Source organism: Manis javanica, chromosome 4, assembly GCF_040802235.1.
Source record: "Manis javanica isolate MJ-LG chromosome 4, MJ_LKY, whole genome shotgun sequence".
Classification (NCBI taxonomy): domain Eukaryota; kingdom Metazoa; phylum Chordata; class Mammalia; order Pholidota; family Manidae; genus Manis; species Manis javanica.
The window spans coordinates 117,823,200-117,843,808 of record NC_133159.1 but is presented as its reverse complement, the minus strand read 5'-3'; the positions used below and the strand labels follow the sequence as shown (position 1 = coordinate 117,843,808).

General features: G+C 38.4%; 1 protein-coding gene across 4 annotated transcripts in view; it reads left to right on the top strand.

Annotated features, from left to right (window-relative positions):
• The window catches only part of ZNF287 (zinc finger protein 287), a 31,974-nt gene extending 17,551 nt beyond the window's left edge, over window positions 1-14,423 (top strand). For all 4 annotated transcript variants that reach the window (XM_017641571.3, XM_017641570.3, XM_037013295.2 and 1 more), the window contains one exon: window positions 7,198-14,423. In XM_017641571.3, coding sequence (XP_017497060.1) covers window positions 7,198-8,765 — 1,568 coding nt within the window. In that variant the 3' untranslated portion in view covers window positions 8,766-14,423. The remainder of the gene's footprint in view (window positions 1-7,197) is intronic.
• The last annotated feature ends 6,186 nt before the right edge of the window (window positions 14,424-20,609 follow it).

The following is a 20,609-nucleotide window of genomic DNA, read 5'->3' as shown; positions in this document are numbered from 1 at the left end:
TGAAGCCATCTGGGCCTGGACTTGTTTTTGGGAAGTTTTTAAATTACCGATTCAATTTCCTTGCTGGTAATTGGTCTGTTCACATTTTCTGTTTCTTCCTGGGTCAGTCTTGGGAGGTTGTATTTTTCCAGGAATTTATGTGTTTCTTCTATGTTGTCCAATTTATTGGCATATAATTTTTCACAGTATTCTCTAATAATTCTATTTCTGTGTTATCTGTCATGACTATTCCTTCTTCGTTTCTGATTTTATTTGTGTACTCTTTTTTTCTTGATAAATCCTGCTAGGGATTTATCTCTTTTGTTTATTTTCTCAAAGAATCAGCCCTTGGGTTCACTGATTTTTCTTTCTGTTGTTTATTCTTCTCTTTTATTTGTTTCTGCTCTGATCTAACTTTGGGTTTCATTTGTTTTTCTTTTTCTAGTTTCTTTGTGATTTTAGACTGTTCATTTGGGGTTGTTCTTGTTTCTTGTGGTAAGCCTGTTATTGCTATGTACTTTTTTCCTTTTAGTACTACTTTTGCAGCATCCCCCAAATTTTGGACTGTTGATTTTTTTTTCATTTGTCTCCATGCATTGCTTGATGTTTTAATTTGTTCATTGATCCATTGGTTATTTCGAAGCATGTTGTTTAGCCCATGTGTTTGTAGGATTTTTTGTTTTCCTTGTGTATTTTATTTCTAGTTTCATACTATTGCGGTCTGAGAAGCTGCTTGATACAAATTCAATCTTTTTTAATTTATTGAGGCTCTTTTTGTGGCCTAGTGCGTGATTTATTCTGGAGAATGTTCCATGTACACTTGAGAAGAATGTGTATCCTGTTGTTCTGGGTGGAATGTTCTGTAGATATCTGTTAAGTTCATCTGAAACAATATGTTGTTCCATGCCTGTTTTCTTATTTATTTTCTGTCTGGTTGATGTATATTGGTGTGAGTTGTGTGTTAAAGTCTCCTAAAATGAAGGTGTTGCATTCTATCCCCCTCTTTAATTCTGTTAGTATTTTTTACATACTTAGGTGCACCTATGTTGGGTGCATAGATATTTATAATGGTTATATCTTCTTGTTGGACTGATCCCATTATCATTAAGTAATGTCCTTGTCTCTTAATACTTTGTTTTGAAATCTAATTTGTGTAATAAAAGTACTGCTACTCATGCTTTTTTCTCCCTATTATTTTCATGGAATACTTTCTCCATCCCTTCACTTTTAGTGTGTGTATATCTTTGGGTATGAAATAACATCTTTTGTAGGGAGCATATAGATGGGTCTTGTTTCTTTATCTGCTCTACCACTCTGTGTCTTTTGATTGGTGCATTCAGTCCACTTACATTTAAGGTAATTCTTGATAGGTATGTACTTACTGCCATTTTATTGTTTTCTGTTGTTTTTATAGTTCCTCTCTGCTGCTTTCTTCCTCTCATACTCTTCTCGTTGTTTGCTGGTTTTCTTTAGTGTTGTGATTAGATCCCTCTTTTTTGTGTGTATCTATTATAGGCTTTAGATTTGTGGTTACCATAAGGTTCAAGGGTAGCTTCTTGTTTGACAGTCTTAATTAAGTTGATGACTGCTCTGTTTCAAACAAAATCTAAAACAACTACTTTTTTCTTCTTCCTCCTCCTCCTCCACACTTTATGTATTAGGTGTTAAAATCTGCACTTTTTGTGTATCCCTTGACTGCTTCTGTGTATAATTGGTCTTACTACTGTTTTTTTTTTATCTCATACTTGCTTGCCAAGTAATTGGTCTACTACCTTTACTGTGGGTTTACTTTCACTAGTGAAAACTATTTAGCCTTTAGGAACATTTCTTTCTACAGCAGTCTCTTTAACATGTCCTGTAGTGCTTGTTTAGTGGTTGTAAATTGCTTGAGCATTTGTTTATCTGGAAATTGTTTAATCCCTCCCTCAAATCTGAATGACAATCTCACTGGGTAGAGAATTCTTGATGGAAGGTCTTTGTGTTTCTGTTAAGTATTTCATGCCACTCCCTTCTGGCCTGTAAAATTTCTGCTGAGAAGTCTGATTGGTAGCATGATGGAGTTTCCCTTATAAGTAATCTTTTTTCTCTCTCTGGCTGTTTTCAATAGTCTCCTTATCCTTAATCTTTGTCATTTTAATTATTATATGTCTTGGTTTTGTCTTTCCTAGAGTTTCTTTTGTTAGGCGCTCTATGCACTTCTATGACCTGAGTGTCTTACTTCCTTCCCCACACTAGGGAAGTTTTCAACAAATTATTTCAACTTTCTATCCCTTTGTCTCTCTCTTCTACTTCTGGTACTCCATATTATGCAAATCACAACTCCTGAAAGTGCCTAATTTGTTGGGCCAAGGGAGGCCTGTAGAGGTATCATCTATACCTGCTCTTTCTCCTGTGGAGAAGCTCCTTTCAACCTTCACCCCTGATACCCCTCCCACTGCTGACAAGTCTTTCAAACTGCTACCTCTGCTTTGTGTCTCACAGGACTGGTGGAGTATGCTTGTCCTCCATAAGCAGCTGGAGTCTCAGCCTCCCAGTGTTCCAACCGTCCCTGGTGTCCAGTCCCACTAATCAGAACCCAATGCAATATGGATTTATGCTCCCAGAGCACGTCTCTGGAGCCAGGTGCAGATTTCATGTGTGCCTGTCCCCTTCCTTGTCCATTCCTCTCCCACCTGTGGGCTGGGATGGGGGAACAGCATGGGTCCTGCTCAATCGCAGCTCTGCCACCCTACCCTTTTCTGTGTGGTCTTCTCTTCCCCAGGTGTAGGTGGTCTGTCCTGCAGTCTTCAGGTCATTTTCAGGTTTAGTCGTATTTGCTGTAGTTGCTTTCTTGGTGTGTTTGTGGGAGGTTTCAGCCTTGCCTTCCTACTCTGCCATCTCTTTTCCCCAGATTAAATACTTCTGTGAATAAACCTCATAGATGTATGATTTCCTCTACAGATAATCTCAGGACTGGTGATGCTCATTTAAGTGCAAGTGTTGTCTACCAGGCTCTCCTTTTTAAATGTGAATTTTTTTTAAATTAGTAGGTGATCTGTGGAATGATACTTAAAGGCCACATGCCTACTCTATTCCCTGATAACCTTTATTATGTTGCTGGTTGCAAAATGTTGATTGTCTAATTCAGTCATCTCTTCTAAAGGATCCATAGCTTTCTCCTGTAAAGAAGAGCTCTTCCTCCTCCCACCCCCATTTTTATGTGTACATGTCACTGGACTAATGGGATTTTTTTAATTCAATGTTATTAGTCCATTAATCCCAACTTTTTGTTTTTAATGCTCAATTGTCTCAAATTTGGACAATAGGAGCCCTTCAGACCAAGTCTAGCATCCTTCAGACATATCCCCAGTAGTCTCTGAGCATTTCCTGTCTTTCTGGCATAAGATGTTCTTTAGGCTCACCTTTGTGCCTCCTTTAGACCTGGAATTTTTCCTAGAAACCCTGGCTCATTTTAATAGGAAATCTAATAGAACAGTAAGTGTGCTCATTATGGTAGGTACCATTGCTTCTAATGTGTTCAATGGACAGAGCTGGAAAGTATGTATGTATGTATGTATGAAGTTTATTAATCATAAGTTCACAATGGTAACTCTAATTCAAATCCCAACACCACAAGGGCATCATCCCATTTATAGTTCCTTTCCCTTATAATGAGTGACCTGGTTCCCAAGAACATCAGTATATTTACTCATTTGTTCTGTCATGTAATACAGAAAAAAATTATTTCAGTATTATATCAGTATCATGACCCATAACAAACTGTCTAGGTAAAATTCAAATTTTCTTTAAGTCCTTGGCTAAGAATATATCCCTAAGGGTATACAGAGTTCTAGGTTAAAAGTTCTTTCCTTCTGGTTATCCTGTTTGATACAGTTAAGTTTGATTCTGTTTGTATTCAATTTTATTGTTTTGGTTTTTTCTCTTGAACTTAATTTTACATTTTTTAGTATGCAAAAACACTGACATGGTTCAGAAGTCAAAGCTATGAGAAAGGTATATATTCCCAACCCTTCTGCCCTGTTCCCATCCATTCCCTATAGGTAATCATATTCATTCATTTCTGGTTATCCTTCTTATATTTCTCGTTGCAAAAATAGATCATAAATATATTCCTCTATCTCCTTTCATATACAAAAGCAGCACACTGCTCTTTGGCATCTTGCTTTCCTGTTGCCTTTTCAAGGCACTGACTTCTTATATATCTACCAAAATTGATGCTGAAATACAGCACTAACCATGTAAAGAGTAATGACAATATAGTATGCCACTTTAGAGTGACTTGCTTCACTTTATTTGAAAAGTTTTTATCTGGTCATTAGGTATTGTAATAATTGTATTACTTAAAAAGCTAATTATTCTCATAATTCCTGAGGGCTCCAGGTTTTGTCTTCTGGCCCCCGGACCCCATGTCCCCTCAAAGTGGAAGCATAAGGTCACCAACCAGATCTAGGAGCTATCCAAGTTCACTCTTGCTGACTTCCTGTCTTCCTGCTTTTACTTGATTTTTAGACTCCTGAGGATTTCTTTCTTAGCAGCTCAGAGATATATATATAAGTTGAACCTTTGGTAATAATAACTTCAGGAAATGGAAACTCTGATAACTCATAGTAGTAGTATGGTCTTTGGTGACCATTCGTGTCCCAGAACTTTGATGTCTTATATTTTATACAGGACCTACTGTTCTTTGACGTTCAACTCACATCACACCTCCTCCTGAAGCTTTTTTTGATTACCTGAGTCAACACTGATCTCATCGATTAGAAATATTATACGACTTTTTAGTCCTTCTGACTAACACACTCAAACTACTTCTCACCAATCCTTTCTGGTTAGTTATATACACATATTTATGCCCTGCTTAATGATCTCAGTTTCTGAATCCCAATAAACCAACTGGTTTAAAAATGTGTTTATTGTACCTCATGGTCATCATTCAGTCTTGTTACTTTAGGCTTGTTAAATGCAACTTTACTATTTCCTTTTCAGGTATATGTCTGCCACAGACTGACTCTATACATAGAATCAGAATTAAACTCAGCTTTTACCACTATCTCATCTTTTTGTGTATCTATACACTTACCTATATAATCTATTAATCTAATTATTTTGGAGGGGAGAATAACAAACCCTGGTTTGAGAAAGTTGATTTAAAATATTTCTTTTATAAAAGTTAATGTAACTACATTTCTAGTACTAAATCACAAAAAATTATAGCAAATTTACTGAAAATTAGAAATTTTTTAAAAGCCTAAAATCTCATGTTTTCATAATATTTGTCATTCTAATGAGTTTTCATGCTAGTTGTACAGCTTTTTTTATCTAACATTACTCCTAAGCATTAACTAACATCAACTTTTTTTTTCAATCAAAGTAATAAAAGTAGTTTGTAAATTCAGGCAGTACAGGGAAGCAAAATGAAATGTGTGTCTCCCTCCTCTCACCCATTATCAGGATCTTATCCCCTTAGATTATGATGTATTTGTGTGTCTGTCTGTCTCCAATACATACAGCATATCCTTACATAGATAGGATCTTCCTTTACAAGTATCTTTTTCCACTTAATGTGTCCTGCACACCTTTTCATATCAATGTACATAGACCTACCTTTTCTTATTAGGTATTAATATTCCATTAACCTCTGATGTTGACTCCTTTATTGATGGATAGAGCTGTCATTTTTAATGACTACATGATTCTACTGAACGGATATATTTATAAAGTTATAACCACTTTGATTTGCATCTTAAAAAATTTATGAACTATCCAATATAATTTTTGATATATTATCAAATATGATAAGCTGATATTTGATTAATTTCATTATATAATTTTTAATACTTGCAGGTTATATTTTTACCACCTGATTTCAGAGAAAGATATGTAGCTTAAGTTTGTTTTAAACCATCATGCTGGAAACATACATAATAGGCATCAAAAAATACGTATTTCCTTTGCAGCCTGTTTTGAGGTCAGAACTTTTTTTGTTATGCTTGTTTTGTTTTTGTGTGTATATGTATGCTTTCATTTAGGTTCACCTTTTAAAAACAAGTTATTTCCATTTATTTTACTAATTCATTTGAGCAGCCACTGCATCCAGTCTTAAGCCATTTTCCGAAGGAAATGTAAAAGAAGTGTAAGCTGTTTTCTGGGGTTTGATCTAAGTTGGAAATATGATAAATGCACAAAAACGTGAAACAATATAAGGCCAAGTTTTGTCATGGCCTCAACATTATACTAGGTTGAACCATATGAAACTGATATTCAGCCATGCTGACCTACATAAAAGGCAATTTCATATGATTCAACCTATTCTGACTTTAGAACTCTAAGGAGAAAGAAATGTGAGCTGGACCACAGACAACTCTTTTTAGTAAGTGCAGAAGTTATCTTAAAAGAATGCCTAGAATCCAAAATCAGCATGGTACCCATAGAAGATTGAAGAAGTAGTTTTGTTATGTGAATAACAAACTTTAAACTTTAGCCTGAATGTGAAGTTTGATAAAATATATAGAATAGGAAAAGCTACATTATTCTGGGACTGAATGCCAGAGTTATTTTGAACTTTTATTTCTTTAATTTTTCTCCTTTAAGCCACTGATGGTCAAACTTTAGTGTGCATCAGAACCACCTGTGGGGGCTGAAAGATTGCTCGACCCCACCCCTAAGTTCCTGATTCAGCACATCTAGGTGGATCCTAATAATTTAACACATTCTTAGGTGACAGTCCTGCCTATGCCACTAGTTTGGGGACTTGTACTTTGAGAACTATTGCTTTGGGTTATGTGAGATTTACTAGAGATATTTAAGCATGGAGAGCATTTAATGAAATGTTTTCATAATATTTAGGGTTATGCAGAGTATACTGGAAAAAGGAGTCATGGGAGTTAGCATGCATACTTTATGAGCCACTATCTAACGCCATGAAGCCATCCCAGGTTAACCCACATTGTCTTCCAGTATTTTCAGCTCACTTAGCTCTGTCACCTGACCTAACCAATTTTATTTTCTGTGCCTATGATGAAGAGTGAGGGGCCTCTCCTTTTTCAACAGTTCAGTGTATTTTTATGCCATTTCATTCTTTTCCAAAGCTATAAGGGTCATGTTAGGAAGACACCAGAAACATGGGTTAAGCATTTATTCATGTTTGCTATTTTGTTTCTGTTTGGGCAGTTTTCTTTCTCCAAATGGAGGAAAACTTTATATATTCTTTCATTTCAGAACGGGAAACAGAAGCCCAAGAGTGTACTCCAGTTAGGCATATTTCTAAACCCACAAAGGATGGAACTGAGACCATCAAATTGGAAGAACCATATGACTATGATGACAGATTAGAGAAGCAAGCTACAGCTACCTTTTGGAAGATTCCCCATAATGAAAGAAATTTCAGGCTGAAGTCAGTCCTTTCACAGGAAGATGATCCTACAGAAGTGTGTCATAGTGAATATAATATATACAGAAATGATTTCAAAAAGCATTCAAATCTAATTATACAGTTTGGTGCCCAATCAGATAATAAAAATACTTATAACGAAGGCAGAGCAACCTTCAGCCATGTTTCATATGGTATTGTACATAGAAAAATACTTCCTGGAGAGAAGCCTTACAAATGTAATGTGTGTGAGAAAAAGTTTAGGAAATACCCATCCCTCTTGAAACACCAAAGTAGCCATGCCAAAGAGAAATTATATGAATGTGAAGAGTGTGGAAAAGAATTTAGGCATATCTCATCCCTTATTGCACATCAGAGAATGCATACAGGAGAAAAACCATATGAATGCCACCAGTGTGGTAAAGCCTTCAGCCAGCGTGCACACCTTACTATACATCAGAGAATTCATACCGGAGAGAAGCCCTATAAATGTGATGACTGTGGAAAAGACTTCAGTCAGCGTGCACACCTTACTATACATCAAAGGACTCATACTGGGGAGAAACCCTATAAGTGCTTGGAATGCGGGAAAACCTTCAGCCACAGTTCCTCACTGATTAATCATCAGAGAGTTCATACTGGAGAAAAACCTTACATATGCAATGAATGTGGGAAAACTTTCAGTCAGAGTACACACCTTCTTCAACATCAAAAAATACATACCGGAAAGAAACCATATAAATGCAACGAGTGTTGGAAAGTTTTTAGTCAGAGTACTTACCTTATTCGACATCAGAGAATTCATTCTGGAGAGAAGTGTTATAAATGTAATGAATGTGGAAAAGCCTTTGCTCATTCCTCAACTCTTATTCAACATCAGACTACTCACACTGGAGAGAAATCCTATATATGTAACATATGTGGGAAAGCCTTCAGCCAGAGTGCAAACCTTACGCAACATCATAGAACACATACTGGCGAGAAACCATATAAATGCAGTGTGTGTGGAAAAGCATTCAGCCAGAGTGTACACCTTACTCAACATCAAAGGATTCATAATGGAGAAAAACCTTTTAAATGCAATATATGTGGGAAAGCATATAGACAGGGTGCAAATCTTACTCAGCATCAAAGGATTCATACTGGAGAGAAACCCTATAAATGTAATGAATGTGGGAAAGCTTTTATTTATTCCTCATCACTTAATCAACATCAGAGAACTCATACTGGAGAGAGACCATATAAATGTAATGAATGTGATAAAGATTTTAGCCAGAGAACATGCCTTATTCAACACCAGAGGATTCACACAGGAGAGAAGCCCTATGCATGTCATATATGTGGTAAAAGCTTCACCCAGAGTACAAACCTTATTCAACATCAGCGTGTTCATACAGGGGCCAAGCATCATAAATGATGGATATGGGAGACTTCATTTAGGTTTTACAACTTACTCATTTAACTTTATTTTGTACTCCCTGCGTTAAAACATCATTCAAAAGAAGTGCAATGTACTTTAGACACTGCTCAGCACAAGTATTGCAATTAGTAATGTGGATATTACCTATTTAAATTTAATGTGAAATTTAAGAAAACTTCATTTCTTAACCCTTATTTGATACCAGTTTAGTTCATTCCAGAAGAAACCCTATAAAGGAGCACTCAAAAACCTGTAACTCATCAACTTCTTTTGTATTTCAAGCAGTTCTTAATGAGGCCTTATGAATGTAAACTTGGTAAAGTTTCCATCAAGTAGAGATTTCACATTAGAGAGAATCCTGGGATAATTGAAAAGAAAAAGCTGCTTTCAGGTCTTTATTTCTTCCCAGCATTGAAGCCTTAAATACATAAAGGATGCCCTTCCCTTTTCCTAATATGCCGAAACAGTCACATGGAGCCAGTAGGTTTGCAAAAAAAAAAAGTTGGAAGTAGTGGTTGAAGGATTTCTATGTGACCACTGTTTACACTTTCTTTAAATACTGAAATACTATTAAAGGAAGAGGTTAGTGAAAGATTGTTCCAATAAATTAATGTATATATAATCCTTAGACATGAACAAATTTAAACAGGTTAAAAATTAAACACCCAACCTTAATCTTTAAAATAGCCTTAGTTTCAGTTTTGACACCTGTCATCCTGAAAGAAAATACAAAATTCCATTTTTTTCCTGACTCCTAAATTCATAACTTAAGCTTCCCCTGTGACTGTTTTACTGTAGAAAGTCCACCTCTTCCACTGAAACATGTTTCTTGAGTGCCTACTGTGCTCAGTGTCTGACATTCCTAATTGGATTCTTTCAGAGCTTCTTAGTGCTGGAAATCACAGCTGATTTAAGCAACAAAGCTCTCTGTAGTGAACCATAACAAAGGACATGAAATCTTAACTACTGTGTCATGAAATGAGCATAAGAAACTCACTAAAATGGTTGCCAAATGGTACCCCATATCCCATGACAGGGAAGTACTGAAAGCAGCTTTTTAAATAGTGTAAAAGGTAGATTTGAGTTCACTGCAGAAATTAGGTTGGAAAAAAGTCAAGGTGAGGACTTAACAGTGAGGATAGAGAAAACAGATAACTTATAACATGAAATGTTACTGGACTTGTTTACCTAAGAAAATAAGAGTAACTAACTGAATAAAACAAAATTCTGCCTGTTCATAAGAAACTCAAAGTGACTGATTTTAAAGGAATAATTGGAGTTGGTACTCCTTTATACATATAAGTAAAATAGGGATTATTCTTACAGTATCAGGAAAAAAATTCATTGGAAAAAAATCAGATGCAAAAACTGTCATTGATACAATAATCATTAAAAAATAACTGAGCTTGTGATGTTAAACATAAAAGGTAAATGGCAGAAATACAAACAGAAATAGGTAGAAACGCTATTGTAACGTGTGTAGCATTCCACTATCAGAATATAAGACCATATTCTGAGAGCTGAGATTCTGTCTTGCTTTTGTTTCTTCAGTATATGTTGGTTGAATTAATGAGTAAATAAGTAAAAATTCAGAGTTGGGTAATAAGGTAGAATTAACTGATATGGAGTGAAATTGATAGAATTTAAAATATTTTTTGTGCATCCATGCAAAGAAATATTTATCAAATTTTGGTCATCTACTGGATGATAGGAACCACCTAAATATGAAGATTTAGAATCCCCAAATATTAACAATGGGGATAGTCCTAAGGATATCAGAGGATAACTTTGTATAGGAAGTTTTCCTGAGCTGAGGAAAAATTGATATAAATTCTGGATCCATAAATACTAGTTTAAGCATGTTTTGACCACACAGCTTCATTTGGACATTACTGTTTATATAAACATCCTATAAACAGGTGCCAAAGGAAAGACCTAGGGTGCTAGCATCTTCAAGGCTTTCCTGTTGAGTGTTTTTAAGAAGTTACTGCTTCCCCTTGTCTTCACATTGGTTAATCTTGCTGTCATGGAATTATCCTTCACAAAGTGCAGACTGTCTCCAGGTTGCAGTAATACTCAAATTATGTTTATGCCGTAGTTGTCATGTTAGAAAATAACCAAGATGCAATTTTTATAATGCCACTTCAAACTTTACACTTTTTTCTCCTGGAATGAATGTGTGGAGTATTGCAGTCCATTCCATAGCACCTTTCTTTGCATTAATTTGTATTTCCTGCCTTTATGTGTTTTCTGTAAATAATGCATTTGTAAAGACTTCGCTGATAGACTGAAGCAATTAATGCCCTTATAATAATCATGGAGAATCCTAGATTTTTGTGTATTTTTCCCTTTACAGTTGTTTGACCCACGTGTCATTCAAGATTTTTAGCAGATAGTCCTATTTCCACAACTTTTTATTACAAAACTGTTAAATATACAGAAAGGTTAAAAATAATAAAATGAACTGTATATCCACCACTTCGCTTTAAAAGTTAACATTCTGCCATATATTTTACTGAACACTTGGAAAGTAATTTACAGATATAACACCTCACCCTTAAATACTAAGCATGCATCTCATAAAATGAGTCTTTTATACCACAGTACCACTACATACCTCAAAAAATGAACAGGAAATCTCTTATACCTAATGCTTAGCCCATGTTTAAATTTTCTCTGTTGATCCAGTCAAGTTGCACCATTACTATGTTATTGTTATACTATTTAATCTATCTAGAGCAGTATCCCACCTTTGATTTTTTCCATGATTTTTAAAATACATCAGATCAGTTGTAGAATGTCTCACATTCTGATTAACATTGTTTACATGTGGTTTATCTCACTCCTGTATCCCCTGTAGTTTTTGTAAATTAGCATTTAGGATCAAAGACTTGATTAGATTCAGGTTAAACACTTTTAAATTATTTCATGGTGCATCACATCGAAAGACTGATTAATATCTGGTTGACTTTCAGTGATGCCAAATTTGATTGCTTGAGTGAGGTGGTAACCACTGTGTCTTCCCAATGTGAAGATACATCTTTCCTGTTGCAGTCAACAAATCTGTGAACTGACACTGGCTGCATTGGGACAGCCTGTTTACCAACAACCTTTCACCTGGTGGTTTTAGTACCCAAAGACGATCTTTGCCTGAATCAATTATTTCATCAAGGTTTGCAAAATGGCAATTCTCTAATTCTGTCATTTATTGACTCGCCTTCTTCTGTAAGGAGAGCTTTCCTGCATTAACTGGGAATGCAACAGAGGCAGGGTGTGCTTAAATTCTTTTCCTTTGTTCAGAGTAAGGAGTTGGCAATGATGACAAATAATTCAATTTTTAATTGGCCATTACAGTCAATTATGACCACTGTTTCTAATGCTCAGATTGTCCCCAATTTGGCCAGCTGGAGCCCTTCAAGTAGCTCTTGTGTCCTTTGACATCCTTTCTCTAGTCTTTAGGCACCTAATTGCCTTCTGACACAAGATATCTCAGGTTCACCATGTACCTTCCATGCCCCAGATTTGGAATGAGCCATCCCTCATCTGTATCTTCTGGTATCAATTCATTTGCATGTGCCTGTAAACGTACTTAGTCCTCTATTTCTGTTACTCTCCTCATGGATCTCTATTTCACTACAGTCATTAATCTCCTTAGGACAGTATAGCCATTTGCATGTGTACCATACTTATGTGTATAAATGTGTAAGTTCACAAGCAATACAGTCATCTGTATAGATGGCTGAAGTGATGGCCATGGTGCTGTACTGTTTTGCCTGAGGTCACACAGTCACACTGATAGAATAAGGATGGGAACCCATGACTTCAGCACTGAGTTCTTCCTATAAAATGTTAATGAAAGTTCAGAGCACAAACAGTATGTACCTACAATTTTATAAAATGATATATTTTGATGAGACTAGAGCATTGAAAGTTTGTTTTTGATTCCCCTCCTATATAGTTTAAGTCCAAATCTTTAAACTTGAATAGCCCAACAGAGAATGCACTCCCCCCTTCAACTCTTGTGTACCCCTATATCTTTCCCAACTTTCAGAATCACACAGTCAATGATCACCTGGAACTATTCACAAATACCATAAGTGGCTTCATCTAAAATGGAATTTTTACCCCCAAACCTCCTCTTTAATTCACCATAACTTAGGGAGGCCAGAAGCCACTCTCTTCTTCGTCAGCAGTTTAGTCCTATCGGTTTTTTACCTCCCCTGTGTTACAGTTGATTCTCTCTTCTCTGCCACTGCCCACTGCCACTACATCATATCAGGCTGTCAGCTCGTTTATATTATTTCATAGCCCAATAAGTGTTCACCCTGACCCTAATCTCACCACTTTCTATATATCTCCCACCCTTTTGCCTAAGTCACCTGAAAACATCTAACTGGTTCCAGCACCTGCAGCTGTGCAGGTTGAGTGGTGCATGTGGCCCTGTCACCGTTGGCTTAAAATCCTTCAGTATCTTCTCATGGTCAATAGCCATGGCTCTCATTCTTTTTTTGTTTTTCTATCATTAATATACAATCACATGAGCAACACTGTGGTTACTAGATTCCCCCCATCATCAAGTCCCCACCACATACCCCATTACAGTTACTGTCCATCAGCACAGTAAGATGCTATAGAGTCACTACTTTTGTCTTCTCTGTGCTATACTGCATGGCTCTCATTCTTAGCTACACGTAAGAATGACCTGGGAGCTTTTAAAATTGCCATGCCAGAAATACTAATTTATTTCATTTGGGATGTGGTGTGGGTATCAGTATAGGCATACCTATATACTGATATTGCAAACTTAATTCCAGAACACTGCAGTAAAGTGAGTCGAATGAATTTTCTGGTTTCCCATTGCATATAGTTATGTTTACAATATACTGTAGGCTATTAAGTGTGCAATAACAACTACACACTCTAATAATACTTTATCGCTAAAAAATGCTAACCATCATCTAAGCTTTCAGCAAATCGTAATCACTGATCACAGATCACCATAACAAATTGAGTAATAATGAGAAGTTTGAAATATTGGGAGAATTACTAAAATGTGACAGAGACATGATATGAGCAAATGCTGTTGAAAAATGGAGCCAATAGATTTGCTTGATGCAGGGTTGCCACAAATCTTTGATTTGTAAAAAAACACTATCTGCAAAGCACAATAAAACGAGGTGTGCCTGCACTTCAACTCCCCTAGTGACTCTAATGTTCTAAAGTGGAGCAAGGGCATATTCTGGGAAACCAGTTAGAAAGCCATTACAGTAATTCAGAGGACTAGTGGTGGCTGCATAAGTTACCCAACACTGGATGTTTTGAAGGTAGAGTTTATAGGATTTGCTAATTAACTGGACTGGGAGTGAGACAGATAGGACTCAAGGGTGACTGCCTTTCCTACTGAAGAATGTGTTCCTACAAAGGAGAGACTAAGTAATTTTTGTATCTTTTATACCAAGGACAGCACCAGGCACATAGCAATATGCAACATACTGAGTAAGTAGGCCCTCAATAAATGTTTGATTAATGCAACTCTGCCAGAATTTTTGCACACTAATCAAGATTGTATTCTTAGAAAATAAAAATTATTTTACATGTCTGTCCAAGAACTGTGAAAGGTCTGGATTTTACCCAACTTAACAAAATAATAAAACTAGCTTCCTGTTATTTCACAGATGCTGGCCAAAGACGATATTCCTGTGGCATAGATAAAAAAAATTTTCTCATGGCAAAAACAGTAGCCAGACTTCACATCTGAATCAATTACTCTTGTACCCCCAAGACCCCAAGTTCCAAGTGGGTGACATAGGTGGGCCTAGATGGATTCCAGCAGGAGCATTAGAGAAAAACAACACTGAGCTTGGAGGAAATTATTTTTATGGTTAACAGTAAGCAAGCATGCTTTTTGCCCTAGAGACATTGCCTTATATATTTGCTTGCTGTAAACACAACCCTGAGAAAGGGCCCAGGGTAAAGAACAGTTAAGACCTTGTATTCTTGGCATACCCAGCACAAACATGTATGGATGCTCAGGGCTTATGACACACTGCCTCGCCCAGTAGTGTCCTTTCTAGTGTATTAGACCAGAAATCTCCAACTGAGAATTTGACAGCCAATGCAGCTTACAGAGAAGATAGGAAGCAAAATGAGTCGCCTGTTTTCAAGCCTACAAGGCAGAGATCTCTTCCTGAGAAAATTGTTAGGTCACAAATCAGATCTATACCCAGAAGTTGCAAAGTAATGCTCTCACTCCACTGTGCACTAATTTAATACTACACCTGAGGTATTATACTCATTCTGAGCATATTTTACAACAGTATATATATTACATCTAAATGATTGAAAAAAATAAAAAGATTATTTCCTGACACATGAAATTCAAGTTTCAGGGTCAACAGTTTTATTGGAACACAGCCATACTCATTCCTTTAAGTATTATCTATTGCTCTTTTCAAGCTACAAAGGCAAAGTTGTGAACCATAAAAAGACCAGAGACCACACTCCCTAAAATATTTACTATCTGACAATATTTACTATAGAACAAGTCAGCCGATTCTGCATCTACACAATAGGCCTGGGGTTCAAGTCTATGGACTAAGCCAAACACCAGGCAGACTAATAAAAGGAACATTTATAGGATATATATATATATATATATATATATATAGGGGGAGGGGAGTGAGAAAATGGTCAGGAGAGCGCTGAAGCATAGACGTAAAGGGGTATAGGCGCAGTGCGCGTAAAGGCATGGTTAAGAAGAGAAAGCTGCTCAGGAAGCACTGTCAATGCTGCCGAGAGAACGCTGGGGCAACGGCGCCCTCTGCCGACCACTCCACGCCTGTGCACCTATAATCCTACGTCTTAAATCAGAGTCGGGTGGGTGTAGTAAGGTGGTCTTGGAGAGGGTTATCTGAAAGGGTTCAGGAGCGGCCTTCCCTGTGTGGGGTCGCCGATGTGTGTACTCGTTTTCTAGTCTTGCGAAAGGAAACGTCGTTCAAGTTAGCGTTTTGTTCCTAACCTGCTGTGTAACTCGGGCATCCCTTTCCTCTCCCTAACGTCAGTCGCTCACTCAATTAAACGAGGACGAGGGAGGGTAGCTTTTAGGGAGTCCTTATTTCACTTTAAGTATGAAACGCTTTGTAACCTCCACTCCTCATCGACTCCCAACTTCCTCCCGCCTCCAAGAGCCTGTAAGTCGGCCCACGTGGCGGGGCAATCGCCCCACCTCGCCCGCCACCGGGGACGACCCCGCCGTCCGGCTGAGCGGGAAGTGACCGGACCCAGCTCATCTCCTACAGGGACAGTTCGAACCTAAAGCCTGTTCAAAACGGCCTTGGTGCAAGAGCAGCCAGTCCCTGAAGGATCGTCCCGGAGCCCACAGAAGACGCAGCCCGGCAGCCCAAAGGTAGCACCAGACTGAAGCTTCCGGCTTGAAGGGGATTCTGGAACACTGGGCGGAACCAAGCGCGCCGGCCCTCCCGGGAAGTATGGGCTGCAACCCCGCGGCACAGGCGCACCTCCCGCCTTCGTGGCTCCGCCCCTACGTGCCCAAGCGCACCTGCTGAAGGCCTCGCGCGCCGCCTGAGCTGCGCTCCCGTCCTATTCCAGCTGAGCTGCTCTGGGGAGCTGAGCTTTCAGGCACTGACAGGCCTGGTGACGCAGTTTCCATAACTTCAGCGTTGGCCCCCGTGATAGCAGCTACCATCTCCCTTCAAGAGGGCTTCTCGTTGGTCTCCAGTGGACCTTCGTTTACCTGCTTCAACAGCCGCCCAGTCCCGTTTCCCCCGCCTCACTACTTCCTTGTTATTTTGAAGCGAATCTCAGCTGAAAGCCATTGGCAAGACAGCATTTCAATTTCTTCGCAATTAGTTTCTTATTGATGGTCTAATTGTACAATCTTTGATCTGTGGAAGGCTTTTTAGGTTGATTCCTAAGTCCTTTAACATAAATGATTTGATACTTATTTGTTTTCTGAAATGATAACATGTATCCAGTTCATCATGTACACCTCCTGCCCCAGAACTGGATTTAACAACTTTTTCAAAGAGCCCTGGTTCCTTTTAGAGGGATCTGGTATTTACAGACCACAATCTAGGTAGGGGTTAGCAGAGTTCATCACTAAAGAGTACTGGTGTTTCTAGGCCTTTTCCAAATAGGACTAGAGTTCAAACTACTATTTCCCACTCAACTCAGAACAACAAGATTTTTACTTAAATCATCAATCTTACATCTTTATCTCTACATTCTCATGTTGAGGGCACAAATTGTCAATTATACCAAGATAAGTACTAATTTGCTTTATCAAACTATACATAAACAAGTCCCAGAACAACCATAACACTACTACAAACAATATTTTTGAGAAGTTGAAGATTTTTTAAAATTTATTTCTGTTCTTAGATGTGGGGAAGTGAGGTTTCTAAGGCCAGGATCCTCACTGAACTTAAACTACCTGCTGATGTAACTGGCCTGTTGCTAGGCTACTGCCTCCACACCTTTAGGCAATAAGCTATTATTGCGCTATATAGAGCGCTAGGCCCAGTGCTCTGCGCGGAAGTAGAGATGTTAGTGCTCAACCTACCACCAGGAGAACAAGCTGGGTAATAAACTCTTTCACCCCAAAGAACGTTTTGCTGTCAATTTCTTTGGTCACATTGAATCCATAGCGAACTTGCCAGGGGCTGAAACCCATTGGCAAGACAATTAGATTATACCCTACTAGAGAAATATGTCAAATTAATATGTTTTAAAGTAACTTGGAGTAATTCCCCTCTGGATGTTACAACACCTCCTTGTACACAGTATGGTAGACTAAATAACGGCCCCCAAATATATCCAGGTCCTACTTCCTGGACCCTGTGAATATTATTTTGTATGGCAACGGATTTTTCAGGTGTAATTAAAGGTCATGAGACGGGGAGATACCCTGGGTTAGCTGCATGACTCCAAATGCAATCACAAATGCAGTAGAAGAGGAAGGCAGAGGAAGATTGAACAGAAGAGAAGATAATGCGACCATAAAGGCAGAGGTGGGAGTGATGCTGTGACAAGAGACGCAATACCTACAGCCACCAGGAGCTGGAAGAGGCAAGGAATGGATTTTCCCCTAGAAACCCTGGAGGGAACATGGGCTGCTGACACCCTGATTACGGCTGAAACTGATTCTGGACTTCTGGCTTGAGAACTGAGGGAATAAATTTCTCTTGTTTTAAGCCACCAAGTTTGTTGTGATTTGTTACAGTGGTCCTAGGAAACTAATATATACAGGTTCATTTGTTTTATTTTACCTTCAAAATTCAGGAACTGCCTTTTCTTAACTGTTTATTTTTTTATAATTGGGTAGTTTTTTTCATGCTGTCAAAGTAAAGTCTACAAATCAAAGCACTTCAGAGAAATCTACTTCTATTCCTGTACCCTCAACCCAATTTCCTCCCTCCCCCAGAGCTAAACATTTAAAAAGTTTCTGATGTATTCTTTCATTAAATATAAGGAAATGTGTGCATATATGTTCATATTTGCAACACCTTTCTTAACATACTATGCACGCATCATTCCACCTTTTCCACATAAAAATATCCTGGAGCCCACAGAAATAGTGAAATAGTTGTCATTCCTCTTACAGTTACATATTACTCTGTTGTTTGGATGTGCTGTAATGTATTCAACTAGTCCTTTAATGATAGGCATTTGGATTGCTTCTAAAAGGAGGCCAGAAAGGAGAGAAAGAGAAACATAGATTAGGTGGGACAAGTAGAAAATAAATATCAAGAAGGTAGATTTAAACCCAAATAATCTAATTACATCAACTATAAATAGAATAAATACTTCAAGTCAATGTCAAAGATTGTCAGACTGGGATTAAAAATTCTGAATTTGAACCACAGTAACATAACCTCAACCACAATGTTATAATTTATATCTTTTGATAACTGATAAAATAGGCAAATAAAAAATCAGTAATGATGCAGACAATTTGAATATTATGATTATACTGCTCCACCAATTGCATGATTTGCTTTCATCTTAACCCTTCTAAAGTGTTTGAATTTTTACTTCAATAGAAATGCATTTCTTTTATAAAAACAAAAGCTTTGAACAGACACATATAAATCACTCTTCTAACAAAGGTACAAAATTATTCACTTTTAGCTCTTCTTTTGGTGAAATAAGGAATTCAGTATTTCCCCCCATCACATAACTTCTCACTCCTGGTCAGCTCTCCCAGCTTCCACTATTCTAATCTAGCAAGAAAACCTAGACTTTCATACCCCCAACATCTCTTAATATATTCTCTTTTGAATCTGTTAAATTAAAAATCTCAAACCTATTGCCAAGTAAAGTGAAGAACATAACCAACACCAGGGTTGCCTTTGTCTTGTCCATTCTTAATCCATATGGTTTGCCTCAGATCTTATTTTTTTGTTATGAAATAAAACATTAGAATTAGATCCTCTCTTCCCACTGGCTTTCAGACTGGCAGCCATTGACGCCACTTGAAGTTTTTGGGCACAGCAAAGGTCAAGACAAGAGAATGTGAAGACCACAGGATTGTCCGATGCCTTGAGCACTGCTGCCCTTCCCCTGTAAGAGTGCAAAGCTGGCTGAAGCATCCCTTCTCACCAAAGAGGAATGAGATCAGAAACAGGAGTTTGCCCCTAAGAATGGTGGCAAACTTCTAAGCAGTATGTTGGTAGCATCAAGACTGAAGAGAGGGCCTGGGATTTTGGACCGTTGCTGCTCACCACTGCTCACAGAGTTGAAACAAACCATCTGGAGAACCACTTTCTAGAGACTGCAGGAGAAACATCTTATGAATCAAAGAGCCAGATTAGAAATACAAATTTATTCTGTAATGATGGTGAAGTTTCCCCACAGTATATTATTCAATAGCAGGATTGAAGAAGGTAGGTGTCCAAGGGTGACTAGCTTCTGCAGTGTGGCCAGGCCGATCAGTTCCCTCTCATTGTATCCACCCATGTCGCGCCCAGCCCCAGCCCACCGTACCACTTCCACACACTCACAAAGTTGCGAGAATCAGCTCTGCATTTGCAGATCCTACAGATTCCAGTCCAGTGTCCAACCAGATATTTTACAGATACTTAAAACCTCCACTGAAGTTTCCTCAGTCAGGCAGAGACCCTCCACCGCATCACGGCGAGCCTGCTCCTCTGCCCGCCTGAATCCAGACTCAGTGGATGTCCCCAGGGAGGGAGGCAGCCACCAGCCCACTCACCTCCGAGGGGCTCATTCCTCTCTGGGATTCAGTTCCTTTGGACTTCTCTGCATCCTATGTGTCCTTAAAAAGTCCTTTTTAAAGTTTGTCCCACTTTTCCACTTGCTGCCATGGGGACACTGGTCTGTTGCCACCTTGTTCTTCTGACCAGAAACCACACCATCTGTGATCATAAGGAGCCTTGGAAATAGAGATCTCAGAGTGGGGGATGCCAAGTAGAGAGAAATGGCAGTATTTTCCAGTGGTGCTGGATTGAGTCTTTTGACAATGAATATAAAGTAAAGCAAGTGATCACCATGGTACCAGTTTGCTTTGAAACAAGCAGCAGTGTGAATGTAGCAGGATGATGGAGGCCATTCAAGCTCATGGGTTTGATGAGGTGAAGACTGTCATGAGAAGTTGGGAGCATTGCAAGGAGGTAAGTATAGTAAGGTCCCAGGTGACCAGCCTTGACAGGGAGGGGACTGATGGACAGTGAGAATGTGTGGGGGCAGTGTGTGGGGTTCTCTGGACGGTTAAGAGATTTGAGCATTTTAAGTTCTTGAGCAAGTATAAGCTGATGTCCATGCATGGTGGTGAGAGGGGGGCCTGCCATGGACTTTGCAGAG